Here is a 27,199-nt window from a genome sequence, read left to right on the forward strand (position 1 = left end):
TATACTCATTTCATCTATATCAATAAATATCTTATTTGGACTCGAGGAGTCTTATGAAAATGTAGCAAGATTTAGAAAGACAATGGTTCAGGCACTTGAGCTTGTTACAAAATGAAATAAAATTGAGTATTGTTTTCTCAAATATTTTATTCTCAGGAATTTGATGTTACAATTTGATTCCTTTTTTAATGCTCAAAAAGGGACGCACTTGTATCTGTGAATACAATCATGCATAAATAAAAAACCACACGAAAACCAAAGATCATCAAAGTTTGTGCTGGATTAAAGAACATTCATTTTGAGATTTAAGTGTTAAACTTCTAATTAGTCAATACATATGGAGAAGACTCAGAGGAGTAGGAGAGGGCTGAAGCTATGCAGTGCAGCCTCACTAATCATCCTTCTCCTAATTCTTGATTTTTATGGTCCAAATATTGTCTCCTTTTATCAATGTACGTTGTGTTTGCTTAATTTCTGTAAATCCACATGTTTATTTCCTCAATTTGTAGATGATTAACCAAGTCGTTTGGAACTGAAAGGGTCAACAAGATCTCAATTTGAAGACCAAAAACACATTCAATTCACACATTGCAAGACTCGTTAGAGGTTTGTGGAATTCATTCATCAAAACATTCACCGCTACTTATCTAGTAGTTCGGAGAGTCTTGTATCAGACAGTCTGATTTTGGTTTGTCGTATACAAGGAGAGAACGGAGAAAGATAGAAGCGACAGGCTATGCTTGTGATGTCACCGAAAACTCCCTGGTTTGTGTATCAAACCACGGAGTAAGAATCGAGACCAACAAGAATATTATCGTCTACACTGAAAACTCCGGGCGAGACGCGAGCAGCACGAAGCCGTACGCTCTGCAGAAAGACAAGTACCTTCTACAGTGGATAACGCCAGTAAAGATATTACACGGGGCCAAAGACCCGCCCGCCTGCCATTACAACAACACTGTCCCTGCAGTGATCTTCTCGTCCGGCATACTGGGGAACATATTCCACGAATTCAACGACATTATCATCCCCCTTTTCATCACAACCAGCCATTTCAAATCCGAGGTCCTCTTCATCCTGGAGGACCACGATGCTTGGTTTGTCACCAAGTTCAGCAAGATCCTGTCGCGCCTGTCTCATTACCGGGTGATGAATCCGGCTGCTAACGCAACCGTCCATTGCTTCCCAGGAATGATCCTGGGGATCAGGTACCACGACAATCTGGCCCTGAACCCCAGGGACATCCTTGGAGGGTACTCCATGCGCAACTTCAGGCAGTTTCTTGCAGCAGCATACAACCTGAATTTCGCGCATGTTTCCCAGGTGGTTGTAAAACAACCAATGGTGATGCTGCTATCGCGCGAGAAAACTAGGAAGTTTATAAATGAAGACGAGATTGTTAGCATGATCCAAGGACTCGGGTTCAGGGTTGTGGTGGCCCGAACCAAGGATGCCTTGAATCTTGATAAGTTCGGGAACAAGATTAATTCGTGCGCTGTGCTAGTGGTCTCTCATGGAGCCGGGCTTACTAATGAGCTGTTCTTACCTATAGGGGCCGTGATGGTGCAAGTGGAGCCGGTGGGAGTAGAGTGGGCGGCTTCGAAATATTTTGGCGACCCGGATGGGGCAATGGGCGTGCACTACCTGCGTTACAAGATCGAACCGGAGGAGAGCTCATTGGTGGAGTTGTATGGGCGGAATGATTCGGACATCACAGACCCGGAAAGTTTCTATGGCATGGGTTATCGGCTTGCTCGGTTTGAGCAGCAGGATATAAGAGTCAATGTAGCAAGATTTAGAAACACAATGGTTCAGGCACTTGAGCTTGTTACAAAATGAAATGGAATTGAGTATTGTTTTCTCAAATATTTTATTCTCAGGAATTTGATGTTACAATTTAATTCATGTTTAAATGTTCAAGAAGGGAAGCACTTGTGTCGGTGAATACAATCATGCATAGATAATGTACTCTTCTTAGGAATTGAACCAACGACAATTTACTCTCCTTAGGAATTGTACCAAATTTTTGTTTTAGTGAGTAGCAACTTAATTACTAGACATACGTCCAGATATTTAGGCTCCGTGAATGGTTCGGGGTGATCCCCTAAATCCGCCATAAATAAGGCTGTGTAGTTTCATACTATTAATTTTATAATAGAGTCAATTAATTAAGTTGAATTCAACTGAAAGAAGTAAGTCTAATGGACGACGTGGTCGTAATATCTCATATTCATATCCCTAACCTAGGCTACCATAAAATGTAACTAGTGGGGCCTATCCCTATTTATATATTATCTAGGATCATATGGTTGTTTCAACACTCTTTTGTATATATCTCAAAAAGAACTAACAAAAAAAACTCGACATATAGCTTATAGTTCCGCTCAAATATCTACTTATTAAATTAATTAAAATAATAAAATAAATGGGTTAGCCCGAAACAAAGTCTTGAAATCGATATGGGGCCTTCCTCGCTCGACGGGGCTTGGGCTCATAGCCATAGGGCCTGTGCACATTCTCTTTTGGGTCGTCCTTTATAGTATCATGTGGATTAGTTATTGACTTATTGTAGTCGCACTTGTATGAACCGTGGTCTCCTCCTAATCTTCGTGCCCTGGCTCCTCGTGATCGGTTATCGTAGTTGTCTCCGTATCAGATATTAAAAAAAAAATTAATCAACATTTATGGGATAATTTTAATAATTTAGTACTCCATCTGTCCCAAGATAGTTGAGTTTATTTTTTTGGGGTTGTTTAAAGGTAGTTGAGTTGTATTTTTTTTAGATTGTCTCAAGGTAGCTCTCTAACTTTACTCTCTCCAATTTAACATTTTATTAAAAATAAAGAGTTTTACTTTAACTAAGAATCACATGATTTGCGGATGAATGATGTTAGATTGATTCTTGATTGCTAACAAACATTGTGTCCTAAAAGTAAACTTAAATTAAGTATAAATATCACCCCATAACTAAAATTCCCCACCTAATCACAACATGTTGCGTGTCGCAGCCTAGTAAAAATTAAAACATGCACTTCAGCATATTGTCCTATATAGAATGTCAAACTTTTATGCGTGCATGAACCAACGTTGTACTTTGTCCCTCCTGACCTATTCAAGGATTACATTTTTTTTGTTAAAAGTTGCATAATTTCAGTGTAGTTGAATTTTAAGTACAGTGTAGCTAGCTTCCCTTTATAAGTACTGGGAATAAAGAAAATAGAGAGATTAAGAGAAGCAATGGATATAGAAAGTAGGGTAATCTCATAGAGACTCTCACACCATCTACTCCAACTCCAAAATATCAGCAAAAATACCAACTTTCATTTCTTGATCAAGGCATTCATCCATCATTCAGTCCCTTTGTCTACTTCTACTCATCAAAATCAAATCCCAAATTTTCAAACTCAGATAAATCAAACCTAATAAAGAAATCCCTATCGGATGTCCTCTCCATATACTACCCCCTAGCCGGCCGCATCGTTGGCAACCTCTACGTCGACTGCAATGACGCTGGCATTCCTTTCTCCGAAGCCGAAGCAGACTGCGATCTCTCGCACTCGCAAGTCATCGCCAACCAAAACCCTAAAAATTTGAAGAAATTCTACCTTTTAAAACGGATGATTCCAAAGAACTTTGCTTGGCGGTTCGAACCACGTATTTCCGGTGCGGTGGCCTGGCCGTTGGGATCCTCCTGTCACACAAGATCGCCGACGCTGTATCTTTTATCTTGTTCGTGAACGCCTGGTCCGCCATCGCCAGAAACAGCGGCGGTGGCGTGTCACTGCCCAAGTTCGACACGGCCACCTATGTTCCGCCGCTGGACATCCTAATCAACCTCCAACTAACTTCAGGATTAGTGGAGGAAGACAACGCAGCCAGAGTCTTTGTGTTTTCAGCTTCGGAGATCTCAGCTCTCCAGGAAAGGTGATAGAAAATAAAAGATGCAAAGAATCCCTTTGTAGCTTATTAGTATTTCTTTTTTGGTTATCCCACTATAGCTTTATTATTTCTTTTTTCGGCAAAAAATAATTTATTTTATTCGTTCTACTTTATTCTCTATTCATCTTTTTGCCTCCTTCATTATTTCTTAAATTACATACCGAAATGAAACACCTCTATTATAGAGGGATGTAGGGAGTACATAATATTATATCCCTCCGTCCCGCTTTAGCAGTCTCATTGACTTTTTTGCCCTCTTTTTGTAAAAATAATAAAAAATAGTTAAAGTTGAGAAATGGTAAAATAAGAGAGACAATAATGTAGATAAGACTCTTCTCTATTTTATTCTCTCTTTTAATTTACCATTTCTCCTCTTTAACTATTTTTATCATTTTTATAAAAAGAGGGCAGAAAAGTTAATGAAACTGGACGGAGGGAGTACTTCCAATGTGCCACTATATGTGACACCTTTATTTTGGGTACAAGTTTTTAGACCACCTTCAACCATACACCAAATCTCATTTTTGTATAAAAAGTTCTCCAACCATGCATCATATCCAAGCCCCTTTTTAGGGTTTTTAATGAAACGACACCAAATTTAGAGTAAACGCCAGAAATGAGTAGCTACTGCAAAAAATTATTGCATATCCGTCCTTATTATTTTGAGATGTTGAATTAACCAATATTCCCATATTTTGTAGTACATTTTAATTTTACTTTTTGTGTTAATGGTACATCTAATTTTAATTTTTTTTGCCATTAATTTGTTTTTTTTTTCAAGAGGTTAGTGTTGTAGTAAATATGTTTACACATAATTTTTTCTTGTGAATAATACACAACTTTCGGGTTTTGAATTTTATCTATTTATTTTATTTCTATCGTGATATGGTTTATGTAGTTGCGATTTTGAATTTTATTATAGTATGTTTAGTGTATTTTGTATAGTATAATTTTTAAAATATGAAGTACTCCCTCCGTTCCCTCATAGTTGAGGTGGAACTTTTCGGTATGGAGTTTAAGAAATGAATGTTGAGTGTGTTAAATATATAGATAAAAAAGCAAGAAAGAGAAAAAAGTAGAGAAAATAAAGTAAAAAGTAAATAAAGTAGAGAGAATAAAGTAAGAGAGAGTAAAGTAAGAGATGGGAAAAAATTACTATAAATGGAAATGACTCAACTATGAGTGAACTTCCCAAAATAAAAAAATGACTCAACTAAGAAGGAACGGAGGGAGTATATTTCATACTTATATATTAATAAGAAAATTTTGCATAATTATTTAATTTATATAAAATTATTAATAAAATACTCTGATATTAATATGTAGTTAAATAAGTACTATATAAGTATAATTGGAAAAGTATAAAAAGTATGTAAAAATGGAATACTTTTTTGGGTTTGAGTTTGGTGTAAATGGTTGGAGATGAATAGTAATGTCCAATGGTCAAATGAAAAGAGAATAGAGTAGATTTGAAGAAAAAGTAGAGAGAAAACGGAGGAGTGAGGACAGAGTACGAGAGAGATTGTTGTTTTTTTCCATAAATAAAACGCTTTGCTTATAGTGGCATGAACAAAAAAGAAATATTACGTCTCATTTACGGTGAAACAAATCAACTCTGTTACATCCAACTCTTTATATGGAGTTCAACTCTATTAATACGGAAATAAATAATCTATTTTTAATTGGTTTAGCATTTTATTCCATTCAATCACACGTATTTTCTTCATTCCAACAAAAGGTACACCGCCGGCGGGCATCGTCCAAGCCGGGTTGAGGCACTATCGGCTTTTACATGGGGACTGTACATAGGAATTAGATCCGACCCGGGTAAGATCTGCGTAGTGCATAATGCGGTAAACTTACGGAACCGGGCCGACCCGCCTCTATCCCAATACCAGTTCGGTAACTTGGTTGTATCTTCGAGGTTGGAGGCGGCAGCTGGGGTGGGCGGTGCTGAGCTTATTTGGAAGGTGCGTGAAGCCTTGAAGGCGGTCGATGCCGGGTACGTGGGTCGGCTGAAGAAGAGGGAGATGCAATTGAAACTGATAAAGGCTGGAGCTGGTAAATCCATGGTGGATAGATTCTTCTTCTCAAGTCTCTGCAAGTTTCCTTTATACGAAGCGGATTTTGGGTGGGGTAGACCCGACCGGGTCATGTTTGGTGGATTTCCTTACAAGAATTTGGCAACATTTATGGATACAAGGTGTGGGGGAGGGATAGAGACGTTGATTCAGTTGACCAAACAAGATATGGACAAACTTGAAGCTCATTTCTTGTTAAGGAGTTATTTGTAAACAAAAACTAAAAAGATGAATTTATTATGGTCACATATCATAATTCATGTCCCATAATAATAGACATATTTTGTTATTTTTATCCTTCCCTTAAAGATTGATGATTCTAAATTGGAAATTTTTTTCTTTCTAATAATATGGACTTCACTAATATTAGTACTGTGAACACCCTTCTACTAAGAATAGTTTCACTATCTTTATTAATTTTTTCAATGACACATTAAAATCAGACTATTTTTATAAGAAAGAAGGAGCAATATTCCATTTATTTCACAACTATACATGTATACCATAGGAAATGATAAATTGTACGTCCTGGTATATCAATTACAAACTTTCTTAAGTTGCTAACTCATCAATGTAGTGCATTAAAAATGTTAATACAATGACATTAACATGTCAACACATAATTTTGTTGACATTTCAATATACTATGTTGACATCTTGTGTAGATATTTTAATGTTATCGTATTGACATTTTTAATACACTGTATTGATGAGTTACCAATTAAGAAAGTTAGCAAAATGTACATCATTTAGTGTTGGACGGATATAATATTTATAAGGGTCCTGTTAGGTAGAGATTTTTGGGCCTAATTGAGAACTAAGATGCATTTTCAGCCACTCATTCATAATTTTCGCGCGATGCCAACTACGGAGACATTATGTCAACTAGGGGGCATAATTGTCATTTTCGCACGATGTCAACTACAAAGATATTATGTCAACTACGATGTCAACAACAAACGTTATTTATGTCAACTATTATGTCAACATCAGCATTTTACAAATAATTAATGTCAATGACAAATATTTTCATGTCAACAACCTATATTATTTATGTCAACAACAACGTTTTACATATTATATATGTAGATATATGTATGTAGTTGACATGGATTATATATGTAATTGACATGAATTGTACACATAATTGACATTATATTAGTTGACATTATATGTGTGTAGTTTACATGAATTGTATATGTAGTTGACAGATTATATATGCAGTTGACATTATATGTGCGTAGTTGACATTAAAAAAGGGAGATAGCTAAATCTTGAATATAACTCTTAGCAACTAATTCCCAACTGGGGAATATCACCAAACACCTAAAGTGCATTATGATTAAACTTGATTTCCCAATCCAGCTCACATCCAACACAATTGATAACCCAAACACTAAAACTTCCAATTCCATAAACGAATCAATAATTAAGCTTGCAAAAAGTTCAAATCTCATAACAAAAGCAAATTTTGAAAAATCAATCTCTCAAGTCAGTTCACATCCAACACATTATTCACACATAGTAATCAGAAGAGATTGTTTGATCACCGTTAAAGTAGTACTAGTATTCATTGCAATCACACACATTATGAGAATGAGAAACCGTAGCAACTAGAGAGAGAAAGTACCAGAGATTCCAACAAGCTTGCAAAGCGACTGCCATTTCAGTCAGTTGCGAAATTAACCGATTCATTTTGAAAATTCACACCAAGATGGAGACGGAGACCAGGTCTGATTGGTTGAGGGTAGGAGAATCACGCTGGCGACACAACGATGGAGAGAGAAATTGACGAAGGAAATAGGGAAAGCGAGAAAAGTTAGGGCGGCTATGAGTAATCGAGGCAGTAATCAACGACGTCGGGGCGGCCCTGGCAAGGGGCTGACGGCTTCAGCGGATTTGACGACGACGACGAATGGGAGGGGAGAAGTTGCTGTTCTTTGTTTTCAATTGGGGTTTGTTTTCATTTGTTTTCAATTGAAATTACCGTTATGCCCTTTTATAATTAATTAATCCTAAAATAAATTCTATGTGGCGAATTCTGGACCACTCATTTAATAAAAATGAGTGACTGATAATGCATTTTAGTTCTGAATTAGGCCCCAAAAATCTCAATTGATCACAACCCTATATATATCACATATTTATTAATTCAATTTGTTATTCCGATAAATTTGTAATATATCAAACCAAGCCAAAAATTAATACTCCTATTTTGTTTGAAATATAAAAACAAGCTATCCTAAATGTCAAAAAATCAAAAATTAAGTTCAACGATGTATTAGATCGAAATACATTTATAAAAAGGGGTATTAGAATAAAAACTAAGTTAGTTGTTGTAATTTTATTATTTGGTTTTTAATTTGATGTTGTGTATTTTAAATAGTAAGTGATTCAATTTTTTTTTTAATTTGATGTTATTATATACTAGTAACCAGTGGCAGATCCAACATTTCCAATCTTGGAGTGCGATAAAAAGTTATAACGATTTAGAATTCCAAAATTTAACCGATGTTTTAATAATTTTATAGCTTTTTCCGATAATAAGTTTCATTATATATTAAAATGAGAATATTTATAGTATTATATAAATGATTTATTTGAAGTTTAGCAAAATATATATTATTTTTATGAAGAAATCATATTTTCAATTTTCTAAGTAAAATTTAGTCATTTTTCAAAATAGAAAAAATAAAAGTTTAAAAACTTTGGCAAGAGTAAAATATTTAAAAATATATTAAATAAATTAAATTATTTTACAAATGATTGAAAAATTATAAAGATAAAATAAATGTATGATAAGGGAATCAAACCATGTTTATAAGAAAAAAAATAAATTAATTAATTAGAAGTTTTTGAGTGTATAATAACAAAAAGATAAACAAAATTAAATGCATTCAAAACATTAAAATACTTTACAAGACAAAAGATGAAAAATTTAATTCATTAGCAAAAGTATCGTATGATAGAAGAGAGAAAAAAGACACTAAATAAAATAAGAGGTGAAGGAGGCATCCCGTGGGATTCGAACCTGGGTCACCAGCATAGCAAGGTACTCCCTCCGTCTTCGAATAAGAGTTACCAATTTCCATTTTAGTCCGTCCCCAATTAAGAGTAGCACTTCACTTTTACCATAAATGGTAAGTAGGTCCCACATTCCACTAACTCATTTCACTCCCATTTTATTATAAAATCAATATAAAAAAGTGGATTCCACATCCCACTAACTTTTTCAACCAACTTTTCTTTACATTTCTTAAAGCCCGTGCCCGGTCAAAGTGCTACTCCTAATAAGAGACGGATGGAGTAATATGTTTACCACCGCACTACTACTACTAGCATTTTGTTTTGCGCCCAGACTCGTACCAATCTGTCCTCATGCTCATGCTAGTAACATAAATTAGATCCGCTCATGCTAGTAACATAAATTAGATGAATCCAATTAAATATAATAAGATAATAGTTAAATAAAATCATGTAATTATTTTATTTCTCAAAACCAAACTCTGTCCATTAACTTTTCAAACATTAACTTTTCAAATAGTAATGAGTTAATGAACCAAATCATGTACTCCATTTCTTTTCAAATAGTAATGAGTTAATGAACCAAATCATGTACTCATTTTAAATTGGGTCATTTGACCAAATTAATCAAAAGTCAAAACCCATTTAAAAGCAGGGCCCAATTGTACAAAACCTAAAAACGGTGTCGTATCTTCTTTCTTCCTCCCATCTGCAATTTTTCCCTTTCTTCTTCGCCGATGCAAGTTTTGTTTCTCTCTAATCTCAAAATACAACAAAAATTTAAATATAAATGGGTCCAGTGCCGCCGTGCCGGCTAAGCCCCCGCTGGACCAGTGGCTTGGCCAACACTATCTCCGTCCCTGCATAACTAGAATACTAATAGGAATTAAGTAGCTTAGAGCATCCCCATCCATACTCTTAAATAAGAGCACTGAGGTGGGCCCAGACCCACTTTTACTCCTTGTCCTTAGGCAAGAGCACAACACCCAAGCTCAAGAGTCCCACCATTCTATTATTCAATTTAAATATTTCAATTACTAAAAACATTTCTACAGTATAAAAATACATTAAAATATAAAAATTACATAATTAAAATCCTCAAAATTAAAAATTACATAATTAAATATCTAAAATTAAAAATATATAATTAAAATCCTAGAAAATAAAAAAATACATAATTAAAATCCTACAAATTAAAAAATACATAATTAAAGACTAAAAAATACCTCCGTGGAAGACTAGTCATCTATTCCCAATGTTCTTCGGAGACACCGTATAATTGGGTAAATTGAAAAATAAATTAAAAGTGTGTAGAAAAAGGATATAATTTATTGGGAAGTGAAAAATTATTATTATTTATTTAAAAACGATTTTTTTAATTAATTTCGATTTTTAAAAAAAAAATAGAAAAAAACAAAATCTATGTCGTTGGCCAATCGCAGCTAGCCACGTAAGTCTGCTCAGCGGCAAAGACGTGCTCTTATTTAAGAGCACCGCCCTACCGCTGGCAAGGACGAACAACGTGCATTGGTGAGCAGCGGCGTCCTTGCCGCTGGCAAGGACGGACAACCCTACCAATGTCGATGCTCTTATTATATCATAAAACATGAAATATCGTAAGTTTAGAGACGAAATAGAATATTAAAATCCAATAATAATGGAAGAAATCATATATTGAGAATCCAATAATCTGTTCACCATAGAATTAGGAATTAAGTTACTTGCCATATCATAAAACGTAACGTGAAGGGCATAAATTTAGGAAGAGCAAAAAACTGACTGAAATACACCAATTATAACCATCCCCTATATATTTCAATTTTTTTAATAGGTTTTGGATGGTGATGTGGCATAATCATGACCATCAATTTCACCGATTGGGTGGACGAAAATGGTAGGGTGTTATATTTCCAAAATGTAATATTTTTGAAATACATCCCTCGATATACATATCCATATTTTTTAATAAATGGAATATTACCAAAACTTGAATTAAATTATTAATATTTTTTTCCATTAAACGTTAAATTGTATTAATAGTTTGCTTTTTTCATTAAACATTAAATTGTATCCTCCGTTGGCCATGGAGTTGAGGTGTTTCTTGTTGACACAAAATTCAAGAAAAAATGTGTATTGTATTAGATGGAGGGAGAGAAAAATAAGAGAAAGAAAAAGTAGAAAAAATAAATAAAGTAGAAAGATCAAATTAAGGGAGAGAATGAAGTTAATTATTTCCATTTAGGGAAATGACTCAGAATAAACTTTTCAAAATAAAATAAATGACTCAACTAAGAAGAAACTTCCTAAAAGGAAAAAGTGACTCAACTATGGTAGAATGGATGTAGTAATTGACATGTATGTTGTGTGCAACTTTTAGTTTTGAAACTTATTTAATTATATATTTTTTACTTGAATAATAAAATCGTGTATATATTTTTGAGTTTCAAACTTGATATACTACCACTGTTCTTACTTCACAAATGTGAATTCACAATTTCAAATTAATTAGTATGGATAGAATATTAATTTGCACGGATGTGATAGTAGTGTACATAAAAAGTAAAAACCATAAATCCCAACTTTTATAAAGGGGAGATATCTAGAATGGGATGAGAATAAGTAGATTAACAATCTGGCTGTTTTAATTTTTAAAGTGGCACGCATATAAGTTGACGTTTGTATTGAATAATATACAAAGATAGAGGAATTAGTTTATATTAAGAAAAGTTGAAAAGCGAACGTGTGAGGCACGATTATTTTTTAAGTTGGACCATATATAGAAAGGCAATTATTAATTTTTAATTAAGAAGAGTTGAGATATTACTTACAATAGTTAATTTCTAAATTGGATGTTTTAATTTTAATTAAGAAGAGGGCGTGCGAGGCGAGATTATAATTATATGGAATAAATCTAAGTTGTCTAGAACAATTAAAACCAATTTTTTTTTTAAAGTTGGACCATATATAGAAAGGCAATTATTAATTTTTAATTAAGAAGAGTTGAGATATTACAATAGTTAATTTCTAAATTGGATGTTTTAATTTTAACTAAGAAGAGAGCGTGCGAGGCGAGATTATAATTATATGGAATAAATCTAGGTTGTCTAGAACAATTAAAACCAAAAGAAAATAATATTGATATATACACTTCTATCATATGGAGATGTCAATCTTTTCTTTTTTCTTTGTCCCACTCAATATATCCACTCAAGATGTCTATCTGGATTTATTCCATATAATTATAATCTTGTATCGCACGTTCTCTGTCCGTGAAACAATGTCCTACAGTATTTTGCTATTCCGGGATGTTCGTGATTTAAAATCTTATTCACCTCTTTCCGTTCTACTATAGATCCTGTCATTCACCTAATGCATTACACTCACATTCTATTATAACTAGTATCTCTCCCGTGCGTTGCACGGCTTACTCAAAAATAAAATTGTATACAATTACAATAAAAAACAAAAAAATAAAATAGCTTCTCATATTATCTTATAGATTATTTTTAATAATATTGAAAATTAAGTATAGTATTTATATCCAATAATTTCATTAATTGAAATTGATTAACAATAGACCATTAATCAGCTCCATTTATAAAAAACAATTGATCAGAATTCAACCAAGAAATGAAAAATATAGAAAATGGATTCCAGAATCGCCTATGCTTACGCGGCTCTACGCCACCACCCATCGGCTTCCATCTATCTCCAAAAGCCTCCATCTTCTCCGCTCATCGTCTCAAGCACTTTAGTGATTAGTCGTCCTGCGTCAACATCATCTTCTCCATCAAGCCAGCTTGCCCCATCTGTATGTGAATGCAAACACAAGTTTGTGTTTATATTGGTGAAATTCGTAATCCGCAAGAGTTCATGATTATGAAATTTCACAAAAATACTCACCAAATTCAAATCAAATCGTCAAGGTGAATGCTTCCATGATTTCAAAATTTGACTGGTTAAGTTATGGTAGGTCGTAGATCATTGAGAAAGTTGAATTCCATTTCCATGGTGTCAACTTTCTTCCTCTGGTAAGAACACAGACAATAAATATTAGTAACATAATAATCGCATAAAAAATGTACCTATAAAAGGAAAAAACAAATAATTGAATCTACTAATTCTCTATATGTAAGAACCCTATAGCAAAAACCATACAAAAGCAATTTTTTTTTGAGAAAATTTGGTGGTACAATAGGAGAAGGTGGTGAATAATCGAGTTACAAACAGACAAATGACCTATATTTATAGCCATGGATTTAAATTGGATTATTAATTCTGCATATGTAACTGCACTAACGTGAAATGGTGCAATAAATAAATTAATTGTTAGGAAAGTAATAGTAATTAAATAAAAAATTGTCATATGAAATCTTAAAAGTAATATAACATTGACTCATGGTTCACGATTTTACATGAATGATGATTTATATCAATATTGATTATACATTTAATTATTCACAAATGAAGATAATTTAATTGGTTTATAAATCTAAATATTTTCCATACTAATATGCGGTTACAATACTCCATGGCCATGGAACGGTTACAATTTACATGATTAATAATCTATATGAATTTGATGCAAGATTAAGATATATATTTAATTTTTATTGATTTCCCCCACCACAACAGTCGGTTACATCCTTTTTAGTTATAATGAGCAGTTACAAAAAACAAATTGATGGGAAAATTTTATAATATTTATAATTATCACCCAAAATTTATAAATATTTAAATTTATACCCAAAACTTATAAAATTTAAAATTAAGGCCAAAACTCGCCTTTTATATATGTATAGATATCAATATAGTATAAGATCAAAGTAAGAGAAAGATTGAAGTTGGAAAGGAAATGGTTAATTATTTCCATCTAAGGAAATGACTCAACTATGAATGAACTTCTAAAAAAAAATGACTCAATCATGAAGGGTCTTTCTAAAATGGAAAAAATGATTCCATTTTGGTAGAATGGATGGAGTAATTCACATGTATTTTGTGTGCAATTTTTAGTTTTAAAACTTATTTAACTATATACTTTTACTTGTATAGTACTCCTTCCATCCCTCAAATTTTGTTACATTTTCTCATTTTCATCCGGCCCATAAAACTTGTCACCATTTCACTTTTTACCAGTAGTGGATCCCACTCCACTAACCTATTCCCACACACATTTATTATAAAACTAATACTTTAAAATTAGGACCCACATCCTACCAAATTTTTCAACCCACTTTCAATTACATTTCTTAAAACTTCTGTCCGGTCAAACTATGACAATTAAGGGACGGAGGAAGTAATAAATTGTTATTGTGTATATATTTGTGAGTTTCAAACATGATTTACTACCACCATTCTTACATCACAAATGTCAATTCACAATTTCAAATAAATTTCTTAAAACTTATGTCCGGTCAAACTATGACAATTAAGGGACGGAGGAAAGTAATAAATTGTTATTGTGTATATATTTGTGAGTTTCAAACATGATTTACTACCACCATTCTTACATCACAAATGTCAATTCACAATTTCAAATTAATTAGTATGAATAGAATATTAATTGGATCGTGTAAAACACGGATGTGATACCAGTGTACGTAAAAAGTAAAAACCATAAATCCCAACATTTATATGAATAATATACAAAGATAGAGGAATAAATTTATATTAAGAAAAGTTGAAAAGCGAACGTGTGAGGCGTGATTATTTTTTAAGTTGGATATATAATGAAATGCACCATTAATTTTAAATTAAGAAGAGTTGAGATATTATAATAGTTAATTTCTAAATTGGATGTTTTAATTTTAATTAAGAAGAGAGCGTGGGATGCGAGATTATAATTATATGGAATAAATCCAGGTTGTCTAGAACAATTAAAACTAAAAGAAACTATTGATATATATACTCCATCACATGGAGATGTCAATTTTTTTTTTCCGTCCCACTCAACATGTCTACTTTTTACGTCTAGAAACAAATTTCTGTCTCTTCATTAAAATATTCAATCACTTTTTTCATTCTACTTTATCATACTCACCTACTTATCTAAAATCTCGTTCTATTCAAGAATGTGGACTTCTTGAATGATACGGAGAGAGTAGTAATTATTAAAATTATGCATCGTAATACTCCCTCCGGTCTTCATTAAATTTCCCACATTTTCTTATTCAGAGGGTCCCTTATAAAGTCTCATTTCACTTTTACCATTTTAAAAGTGGATTCTACATTCCGCTAACTCATTTTCACTCATATTTCATTATAAAGCTAATATAAAAAAGTAGTACCCACATTCCACTAACAAAATCAATTATTTTTTTTAAATCGTACTGGTCAAATATGTGACATTTAAAGAAGGTCGGAGGGAATAACGAAAATAATACTTCTGTTGTCCCAAGTAAGTAGGAGCACAACTTTTGGACTCGTAGATTAAGGAATTGTGTTTAGTAGATTAAAATAAAAATAAAAACAAAATAAAATAAATAGGAGAGAGGAATAAAGTAAAAAAAATAAGAAAAAAATAAAGTGGATGATGAAATAAAATAACAATAACTTAGTTGGAACGGATGGAGTACTAATTTTGTCTGAAAAATAAACAATATCTATATATTGGGATGTCAGTGCAGCCTGCTAAATTTAGAGGGTTAAGGTTGGAAATTTCTAGCCCGATAAATTTATAACTGGATTAGCCCGCAACCCAAACAGGGCAAACCCGAAGGGCTGACCTGAAAACTTGATAAAATGTCTATTGCTTTGTTTGTTATACTTTTAATTGACACTTCATGATTATTTTTATAATATAAATAACTAAACAAAATAACCTTTATTTTTGTACTCAAATATGCATATCAGTCCCTCTGTACCACAATAAGAGTTACATTTTGTCATTTCAGTTCGTCCCACAATAAGAATCTTACTCCCATTGTTCCAAAAGAGTGAACATTTGGTTCGGCATGAGTTTTAATACATGATTAGAAAAGTAAGAGAGAGATAGAAAGAAAATTTTTTAAAGTATTGTTAGTGAAGAGGGTCCCACTTCACTAGAGAGAAAGAAGTTTCTAAAATTAGAAATTTCATACTTTTCAGAGATGGTCTAAAAAGGAAATAGTTCATACTTTTCAGGGAGGAAGAGAGTATTTCACTTTTTCATAAATGGTAAGTAGGACTCACATTCCATTAATTCACTTTACTCACATTTATTATAAAATAAATATAAAAAAGTGGATCCCATATTCCACGAACATTTCCAACTCACTATTCTCATATTTCTCGAAACCCTTGCCCACACCAAATATGACTCCTATTGTTAGGGCTGGGTTGATACGGTATATTGTCTCAAAATTTTTTTATCGCTATTGTATCGAAAATATCGATATGAAAGAATTTTATATCGTTACCGTATCAAAAGTTTCAGTATACCGAAATATCAGTATGGATAATATCTATATTGTTACCGTTTCGAAATTCCGGTATATCATACTGAATTTCGGTGTACTGTTCTAAACAGTATATCAAAATTAAATGGATATCTATTTATAATTTTAGGGTTTCAAATAAATATTTTTTTGAATATAAAAAAAAATTAATTGGATATCTATTTATGACTGTAAACTTTTAATCTTAGAAATTAAATTATATTATTATTATTATAACGGTATAAACGGTATGTATCGATAATGCAATACGTATTGATTTTCGATATATTTCGGTACACCGATAATATCGTTATATGTTGTATATTCGATATAAAACGGTATACTGCGGTATAAGAAAATTCATGCCGTTATTGTATCAAAAACTTACGATTCGGTATTGTATCGTACTGAAAATTTCGGTATACCGAAAATTCGATATTTTGTGATTATTTTTAGTACAATACGATCGATATACCATTTTTTCAGTATATTTACCCAGCCTTACCTATTGTTAGACCCATGGAGTATATGTTAATATTTAAAGATAATAATAGATAAATAAATTAGAAACTTCAAATTCACTAGAAAACTATTTAAATTTATAAACATGCTTTAAAAAATTTTGAAATACGTTTATGTTTTATTTTATTTAAACAGATCGTAAATTTAGTCTTTGATCATGTTTGAGTTTAAGCCTATATCTCAATTTTATCATGATTAAATGTTTTACATCTCAATTTTATCATTATTAAATGTTTTTCATCATTATGTATTTGATTGATCATATGTTAATTTTATCGGCAGTCACCCGATCTTTTAGGGCTACGGTAGAACTTTTATAACATGATTAGCCCACACCAATTGACCCGCAATCCGAGTAGAATTGGTCTGAAACCCGTTGGAGTAACCCGATTTACATCCCTATTATATATCTTCAAGCTCGTAACTAAAAGTGTGTATAATATTGTAATGGTACATTACTATTTTTTTACTCCCTCTATCCATGAAATAATGTCCTACAACATTTTGCTATTTCAGAATGTTTGTGATTTAAAATCTTATTCACCTCTTTCCGTTCTATTATAGATCCTTTCATTCACCTAATGCATTGCACTCACATTCTATTATAATATCAATATAAGTATAAAAATGACATCCATACAAAATCTTATTCACCTCTTTCCTATGATTCTTCCTAAATTCAATTAATTTCTTTAAACTCGTGTTGATTCAAAACGAGACTATAAATGTTTCCCATGATTAGTATATACAAAATGTCAACTTGTATGCGTGCAAAGAGCAACTTTAAATTTTGATCCTCCCAACTAATTTAAAGACCACGCAGCTAGCTTCCCTTATATAAGTGTTGGGGACGATCGGTTTTAGTAAATACATAAGTGAGAGAGAGAGAGAGATGGAGATAGAAAGTAGGGTAATATCGATAGAGACTATCACACCATCTTCTTCAACTCCAAAATCTCTTCAAAAATACCAATTCTCATTTTTTGATCAAATAGCGATTCCATCATTGGTTCACGTGGTCTACTTGTACCCATCGAATCCCAAAATTTCCAATTCCGAAAAATCAAAGCAACTAAAGAAATCCCTATCAGAGGTCCTCACCATATACTACCCCCTCGCCGGCCGCATCGGCGGAAATCTCTACGTCGACTGCAACGACGCTGGAATACCCTTCTCCGAGGCCGAAGCCGACTGCGACCTCTCGGAAGTCATCACCACCCGAAACCCTATAAATTTGAAGAAGAAGTTTCTACCTTTGACAACGGATAATGATCTTTGCCTGGCCGTTCAAGCCACCTATCTCCGCTGCGGCGGCCTCGCCGTGGGGATCAGCATCACACACAAGATCGCCGACGGGATATCTATTATCTTGTTCGTCAACACCTGGTCCGCCCTAGCGAGAGACGCGCCGGCGTCGCTGGTGAAGTTGGACTCGGCCACCTATGCTCCGCCGCTGGACATTATTCTCGAGTCCCCTTGTGCAAGACTATTGGACGAAGAGGTGACCGCCAGTAACTTGTTGTTCTCGGCGCCAGAGATCGCTGCTCTCCAGGAAAGGTACACCGCGGGGGGAGGGCGTCGTCCGAGCCGGGTCGAGGCACTAACGGCTTTTATATGGACCTCCTACGTGTCGGCAGTCGGCATTAGGGGTCACACCTGCATAGTGTCCAATGCGGTAAGCTTGAGGAGCCGGGCCGACCCGCCTCTGTCCGCCCACCAGTTCGGTAACTTTGTTGTTCCTTCCACGGTGGAGGCGGTGCCCGGGGACAGCGGCGTCCAGCTTATACGGAAGATGAGGGAAGCTTTGAAGGCGGTCGATGCCGAGTTCGTGGCTGGGCTGAAGAAGAGGGAGATGCAGTTGGAAGTGCTGAGCTCTGAAGCCAGCAGAGCTGCCGCGGTGGATACATTCTTCTTCTCGAGTCTGTGCAGGTTTCCTTATTACGAAGCTGACTATGGGTGGGGAACACCCGACCGGGTCATCAGGTTTGGCATGGCCGTCAAGAATGCGGTCTATTTTATGGATACAAAGAGTGGGGGTGGAATTGAGGCACTCATTAAGATGACCAAACCAGATATGGACAAGCTTGAACCTCTTTTAATGTTAAAGAGTGAGTTGCTGTAATGTTCTAATTTCATATGTATTGCATGTGGTGGGGGAAATCACAATTGTGTTGCACTAGTTTGTAATGTTAAAGCGTGAGTTGTAATGTTCAAATTTCATATATATATTGCATGTGGTGTGGGAAATCACAATTGTATTGCACTTGTTTGTTACCAACTCTTTGTACTTAATTGTGTACTCATTTCATCCATATCAATAAATTTCTTATTTAAACTCTAGGAGTTTTATGAAAATATAAACGAAATTAGATACAAATTAAAGTTAACTATTCAAATAGTAATGTAGATTTCTTAACTCATACACAAAATAGTAATGTAGATTATGTATTTTTTGACCAAAAAATTATTTTAGTTAGTTACCAAAATTTGTGTACATTTATAGGCAATCAAATTAATAGTATTAAATAAATAGATGGATCTCCTACACTATAAGGTGATTTTTACCACATGAATCCCGTGGTTTGCATCCAGCTATATGGAACCCATGATTTTTACCAATTTAACCTTAGTTTTGAGTTTTCATATGTTCAATATAGATGTGCAAGTAGATACATATAGTTAATATATATATGTAAAAAATGAATTTCTATTTTAGCATTTCAGTTTGTTCCATGATAAAAGAAGTGGCTTATACTCTCCCGTCCCATAATAAGAATCACATTTTAGCATTTTAATTTGTTCCACAATAAGAATCACATTTTATTTTACCATAAGGCCATGTTTGGTTGGCGGGAAAGTAAAGTTTGCAAGAAAAATGATTCCTGGGAAAATGAATCCCGAGAATATGATTCCTAGTAACTTTACTTTCCTGTGTTTGGAAAATATCAAGATTTTAAATTTATATTTAATTTAAACACCAAACTAAAAATATAGTTATTATTATTTTATTTAAAAAAATAATAATATTGTAAAAATTTTAATAAATTATTAATTATAAATAATAATAATTATATTATTATACTTATTATTATGATAAATAGTTTAAATATGGATTATCCATAGTTATAATTATGATAATTTTAATTATAGTTATTTATTATAGTGAAATTAAGTATATGATTTATAATTTTAAATTATTTTTAAAACATTGTCATTAATAATAATAATAATAATAATAATAATAATAATAATAATAATAATAACTATACTGTGTTGCTTAAATATGTAAGAATCCTAGAACTGAGAAAAAGAATACCTAAGAAAAGTTAGGATTTAAAATCCTAGAAAGTTGTATAAACTTTCTTTGTTCTCGGATTCTGATTTCTTTTCCAGTTTGATTAAAAACCGAAACAAACACAGAAATATAAAATTTAAGGAATCATATTACTTTCCTAGACAAAATCCTGGCAACCAAACATGACCATGATAAATAGGTTCAAATTCCACATTTCACTAACTTAATTTACTCACATTTTATTATTAAACTAATATAAAAAAGTAGACCACGTATTCTACTGACATTCTCCTTCACAAGTGTATGCTAGTTTCCTTCTTTATGAAACGGATTTTGTGTGGGGCAAACCTGATCGGGTCATGAATGGCGGGTTTCCTTTAAAACATGTGGCATATTTTATCGCTACAAAGAATAGGGGTGGAAATAGAGTTGTTGATTCAGTAGACCAAATCAGATAATTGACAAACTTGTTAGGAATAAAAAGATGAATTTACTATCATGTGAATTGATAATTGTACTTGTTTGTATTGTTCCAATTCTCAGCTTGTCAAGTAGATCCTATCATTTACATTATATCTTTATTTCAAAGTCATGTATCACATTTACGATGATCATATTAAAATAAATATATAGTGGAGTACTCAATTAATTCTAAGTATGAGTACATGTCATCTCCTATTCATTATACATCTATCCAATGTTTTAAAAATTGGATCGGCCGGCGAACCGACATCGTTACTGATTCACTGGTCGAACCATTAATTGAACCGAAATACTGTTTATATATATATATATATATATATATATAGGGGTGTATTCAGATTAATGTGCATAAAACTGTTAAAAACTAAAACTAATCTAATCCATTGATTCTTGTCATCTAATGGTATTTATTTGTGCCACATGGAATTAATTTAAACATTAAAAAAAACGAAAAGGGTAGTAAAGTAAGTTAACATTTTGAGTAGTTATTCTCATTCCATAATTCACGCCTATCGTGATTTAGTAGTTATTTTGCATTGATTTGTTTTCCTTTCTCAATTTTAAATATTTTAGTTAACTATCTTATTGATTTTGCTGCATCTTTATACACAAATATTGTTTAAATTAAGCATATTTTCGTCATTAGCTTGAATGTGTCGAATATCATATAATAATGTACGTAATTGTATAATAATGTACGAAAATGATATAATAATGTACGTAAGAAGTAGTTCAATGTTTTGCAGCACGTTGAATCCATACCATTTGGGTTTAACAATCCATTGGGCTAGGTTGTAGTATCGGCTCACTAAAAAAACCTTCACCAAGGGTAGGGAGATAAATCCTTTCACATTGGATTTAGTAATCCATTGGGCTAGGGCATATTACCAATGCTTGTTTACAATTTCTGTTTTTATTGTTGTTTCTGATGTACGTAACCGGTTCAATAATGTACGAAAGCGGTATAATAATGCACGTACGAACTAGTTTAATGTCTTGCAGCACGTTGAATCTATACCATTGGGATTTAGCAATCCATTGGACTAGGTTGTATTACCGATTCACTAACGAAACATTCACCAAGGGTATAGAAATAAATCATTTCCCCTAGGGTTTAGTAATCCATCGGGCTAGGGCATATAACCAACGCTTGTCTATAATTTATGTTTTTATTGTTTGTTTTTATTACGTAAACGATGTAATAATACGAAAACGTTATAATAATGTACGTAAGAAGTAGTTTAATGTCTTGCAGCACGTTCAATCCATACCATTGGGGTTTAGCAATCCATTAGGCTAGGTTGTAGTACCGACTCACTAAGGAAACATTCACCAAGGGTAGGGAAATAAATCATTTCCACAAGGGTTTAGTAACCCATTGGGCTAATATTACCAACGCTTGTTTATAATTTCTGTTTTTATTGTTTGTTTTTTATGTACGTAAACGGAATAATAATGTACGAAAACGTTATAATAATGTACGTAAGAAGTATTTTAATGTCGTCTTGTAATGTATGAACCCTACACATTAATGTACAATTACTACTACACCAAACAATAAATAATTGAAACCTATGAGAACGACTCTAACTCCTTGCCAGTAGTGAACGTTGTGCTACTGGTTGGTACGACACCCTAGCCCATAGACTACTTAACCCTTGGGGAATGGATATAACTTCTGCTCATCATCAAACAAATTTTAATCTACATTACTCAGTAGGTGACATATACATTAAAATATAATTTTTGTACATGACATACGACAACACAATAATAATGTAGCACATCTTTGAAAATCTTTAATGTCAGTCGTTGCACTAATACAATGGGCATGTCGTTGGCCATGACGTCCTCGTAATCGATTCTTGCACTCGTTGAACCTATTCAGAAACACATACAATGCAATATCAATTAATGTACATCTATGGCTAAATAATATAATGGAACATGATGTACATATGTAACTAAATGATGTAACATAACATGATGCATAAAATCAGGCTTAATTGATGTATAAAACTATCTAAATGATGTTTCTAAATCATATACAAGTATACATGTGTAATGTAGAATTTTACACACTAATGTACATATTTTTTGTATACAAAATATGTATATAACGTCTAATATATCATGTCATTTTATAACAAAAAAAAAACACAAATGATGTAACATCAAAGTGAAATAATGTACCAATTTTTGGGAATAATGTATACAACCTGAAAATAATGTACAACATCAGAATGAAGTGATAATGAACAATTTTCGAATCAATGTTGAACAAAAGAAAAAAAAAACGCCAAAAATCTACGAAATCAAAACGAAAATTGCAGAAAAACACTAACTACCAGCAGCCCAATCATGAGTAGCGAAATCAAGATTCACGGAACAAGCGGCAGACTGAAAATCGAGAAATTGAGTGAGTGATTAGAGTGAAAATTACCTGCTTTCGTTGTCTACAGAAAATTCTGGACGATTGTTCGTTCGTCGTCACAAAAAAAAATCATAAACCGACGAGATATCAGAGACTACGGCCTACTGTGTATTTCACTTCGTCTTGACGGCGCCAAATGGAGGAGAAAACTGTTTTTCTTCGCGAATTTAGGGCGGCTAGGGTTTTGGTGGAGAGTAGAATTGAGGGAGACGTGAGAGATGAAATGGGGGAGAGAGAATGATGTCAATTGATATTAAGAATCAGAATCATAATTTATGCTGAAATCATGGAGCTGCAATTTTAAAACTGAATTATATAATTGTTTATCCACTTTTGCCCTTTGATGTACGAAACTAGTATCATAATGTACCGATTGACATTTAATTAAAGCCATTAGATTAATAAATCCAAAGGATTATATTAGTCCTATGTTTTATACTAGGGGATGATAAGGAGGGTAATGTTATATATATATATATATATATATATATATATATATATATATATATTCTTGACTAAATTAATGCTAATCAAGACATTATTGTATATAATTATCTCAATTTCTTAATAGCAACACATCAATAGGAAACATATATACTGGTCAATAATAAAAATGATATTCACTCCGTCCCGGAGTATTAGACTCACTTCTTTTGGGCACATGATTTAAGGAATTGATATTTAAATAGTTAAAGTGGAGAGAGTAACGTATGAAAGAGGGAAAAAGTAGGGGAGAGAAGAGAGAAAAAAGTAGGTGAAGAATAAAATAAGATAAATGCTTTTTGCTAAAAAAGGAAATGAGTCTAATATGTTGGGACATCCCAAAAAGGAAAGTTGGTCTAATACCTTGGGACGGAGGGAGTAATAAATAGTTAAAGTGGAGAAATAGTAAAGTAAGAGAGAGAATAATGTAAAGAAAAGTTTTCTCTACATTATTCTCTCTCTTACTTTACTATTTCTCCACTTTAACTATTTATTATCATTTTTATAAAACGGGTGCAGAAATGGAAGTGTAACTCCTAATGTAACACCCCAAGTTTTCGTGTAAAGATTTTGGAGTATAAAAAAAAAAATTGGACAAAGAGACAGATTGGAAATAAAGTGCAAAGAATTTTATATTTCAAGGATAAAAGTAAAGGCTATACTTCTATTGGATAAATACTTGGAGGAATCAAATACAAGTAGTACATGCTTACAAGAGAAGATTTCCTACATACATACATTTTAGAAGAAAGAAATTCAAAGCTACTATTCTAGGACTTTCAAGTCTACAATTGGGATATTAGCTACTTTGGGAAAGAGATAATAGAGATGACATGAGATAGATCTTCCTCCATCCTTCTCGATTCCACCTCCACAAGCTCCAAGAATGCCTCCATGTACCTACAAAGTTTACACCAAATTGGGGTTAGAAATTTACACACAAGTAAAGAGGGAGGGAAGCACAAGCTAAATAAGAGATGGAGCAAGTAGGTGAATAGTGCGGCTAAAAGAGCTACAAGATAGAGCACGAGGTAAGCCAATTTTTGTCACCACTTCATCTAACATCAAAAGAGATTCAAGACAAAGAAGGCATAGGAGAAAGAGCTCCTACACAAGCCCAAAAGTAGAAGATGAGACAAACTCTCATCTCCCCGTCGATCAAGGCCGAGTAATCAGCCACCATCACCAAAACGGCAAGAATCTCACAATCATCAAGCTCGAAAGTGAGAGAGCTAGCAAGCCCAAAATAGGAGCCTTTGGCTCCAAGTCTCAAACCTAGCTTCCAATAGCTTAGCACTATATAGGAGCCATCTCCCTCACCTCCTCCACCATCACTTTCATCATCACAATTCCACACAACACCATAGGGAGAGCAGCGAAGGAGGAGGGAGAGGGGCAGCGAGTGGTGACGGCAAGGACAACCACCACCGAGGAGGATTCAACTACGTTAAGGTAATCCCAACAACCTCAACAACCATCTCCATCGCATCATGTAGATCAACCACAATAGATAGCCAAGAACTTAGAATCATAGCAGCTCTAAATGAAACTTAGAAACATAACTCATAACAATAACAGCTATTCCAGTAGCTACATTCTTTCTCGAATCCCTCTCAAATGCAAATAGACTCCCCATATTAAGTGATGAATCAACAATAACAGTCTGCCCAAGATCAAAGCTTTAGTAATTCTAAACTAAAAAGGGGCTAAGGGATTGGGGACTTAGCTTTGGAGTGAGGAGTACTCGGCAGAGCTGCCGGCGATGGTCGAGCGGCGACGGAAACACCGGAGAACCGAGAAGAGCGGCGGCTCTGCTCGTTGAGCAGCCGGGATGAGGTCGGCGCCGCTGGACGCCGAAAGGAAAGAGAGCAGCGTGCGTGGCGGACTTCGGCAGCCGCGATGACGTGCCTGCCGTCGCGAGTGGGAGGCGACGGAGGCGTGAGCGACGGACGGGCAGCGACGAGCTCCGGGAGGCCCGGCTGAACGGAGACGCTGCTGGAGCAGCAGAGTAAGGCGGCGGCTGGTGTCGGCGCCGTCGAGGGAAGGTCGAGAAAGGGCTGGGGTCGCTGCCTCGTGGAGGGCTCGACGGCGAGAACCGATGCAGAGCGCTGGCAGCAGCGACGGAGAGCCGGCGACGCAGAGGAGCGGCGGACGGCGAGTGACGTCGGCAGCGGCAGTGCTGTGAGCTCGCCGAGTGACAGAGAGAGAAGCGTGACGGAGGGCGTACGCGTCGGCGGGACCCTGAGATCCCCGTCGAAAAGCGGCGATTTCGCCGGAGAGGGAAAAGCTGCCGCCTTTGACTTTGAATTTATGGATTTGTTTTGGAGATAAGAGATAGAGAGAAAGAAAAGGGAAGAAGGAGATTCAGCGGAGGAGTGGACAAACTCTGGCGAAGCCGGAGATGGCGATCCGCCGGAGAGGTCGCGAGGGAGGAGGGAGAACCGCCGCTGTTCTCGTCTCATTCGAGAATCCCTAATCTGGAAATTTGAGAGATAGGAATGTGAGAAGGGAGAAGTCACGATGGAGGAGATGAGTAAATGGGTCTCTGCTTTGGGCCTAAGGCAAATTAAGTGGCTGGATGAAATTTAAATCAATTGGGCTAAGCCCCATAGGAATTTATTTGAGAGTATATTTTTGTGATGGGCTATTTTAGCTTGGGCCTGCATGAATTAAATGGAGTGATGGGGAATTACTTTTTAATTAGTGGGCCAATGGATTTACTGTTTGGGCCGAGAACTCTTAATTTTGGACTTAAGAAGTTATTTGTTGGATGTGATTAATTTAAGGACTTGAGTTGGAGCTCAATTGATTAATTCCCGAATAATTTGCTAAGTTTCCGAAGATAGAAGATATTTAACTGCGAGATGCAAAGGGCCGACCGGCGTCGCCCCGCAACGCCTCGGACGGCCGCTAAGGAAATAGGAGGAAAGAGAGACGACGTTCTCGAGCCACGAAAATAATTAAGTTTAATAAAGAAGTGCTATTAATTAAATTTCCCGATTTAATTAATATGCGAGTTTCTAAAAATTTCCTAGAAGTGAACGAAGGATAAGAGAATTAATTAGGGGCATGCATTCCTATAAGTATGAGAACTTCTTGAGTCTTATTAGTACGTTGTTTGCTTTCAAAAGGCTATATCTGCGAGTAAAGACGGAGTGAGGAAAAATCAATTTAAGGAGTTTTAAGCGAACGAGGTGGGCTTTCTATTTAAGATACGATTGTTGCCTTCATGTTTAAAGTATGGTTTTTATGAAGAGTGCCAAGGTGATATGAAAAGTACAGTTTATGTTTACAGTTTCATGAACAATATTTTATGATGAGTGCTATTTACATCAAGTGAAAGTGATGTTATTTATTTTATGTGACATTATGTGTTGCTTTACGGGTGCTTGTGAACTGTCAGCCTTCGTTGATATTTTGTTCGGCTTTGACCGATAGAAATGAGTTTAGTCGAAAATGTTTATGAGGAAAGGAAGTTTTTGAAAGTTATGTCAAGCCATGTCTTGTTTCGAACTTTGCCTAT

At 34.3% G+C, this 27,199-nt stretch overlaps 2 protein-coding genes and 1 pseudogene across 2 annotated transcripts; all 3 read left to right on the plus strand.

Moving 5' to 3' along the window:
- The first annotated feature begins 82 nt into the window (after nucleotides 1-82).
- Nucleotides 83-1,839, plus strand: LOC148934427 (alpha-1,3-arabinosyltransferase XAT3-like). Its single transcript, XM_089062298.1, has 2 exons — nucleotides 83-91; nucleotides 655-1,839. Exons 1-2 carry the CDS (start codon nucleotides 83-85, stop codon nucleotides 1,837-1,839), a joined length of 1,194 nt encoding a protein of 397 aa, XP_088918424.1.
- Nucleotides 1,840-3,237: 1,398 nt separating this feature from the next.
- Nucleotides 3,238-6,296, plus strand: LOC125218116 (stemmadenine O-acetyltransferase-like; annotated as a pseudogene).
- An 11,577-nt stretch (nucleotides 6,297-17,873) lies between these two features.
- Nucleotides 17,874-19,103, plus strand: LOC125218112 (stemmadenine O-acetyltransferase-like). The gene has a single exon (XM_048119712.1). It carries the CDS (start codon nucleotides 17,874-17,876, stop codon nucleotides 19,101-19,103), a length of 1,230 nt encoding a protein of 409 aa, XP_047975669.1.
- The last annotated feature ends 8,096 nt before the right edge of the window (nucleotides 19,104-27,199 follow it).

The sequence above is a fragment of the Salvia hispanica genome, chromosome 1 (assembly GCF_029641045.1).
Source record: "Salvia hispanica isolate PSC_SH4W2 chromosome 1, Shi_PSC_v1, whole genome shotgun sequence".
NCBI classification, from domain to species: Eukaryota; Viridiplantae; Streptophyta; class Magnoliopsida; order Lamiales; family Lamiaceae; genus Salvia; species Salvia hispanica.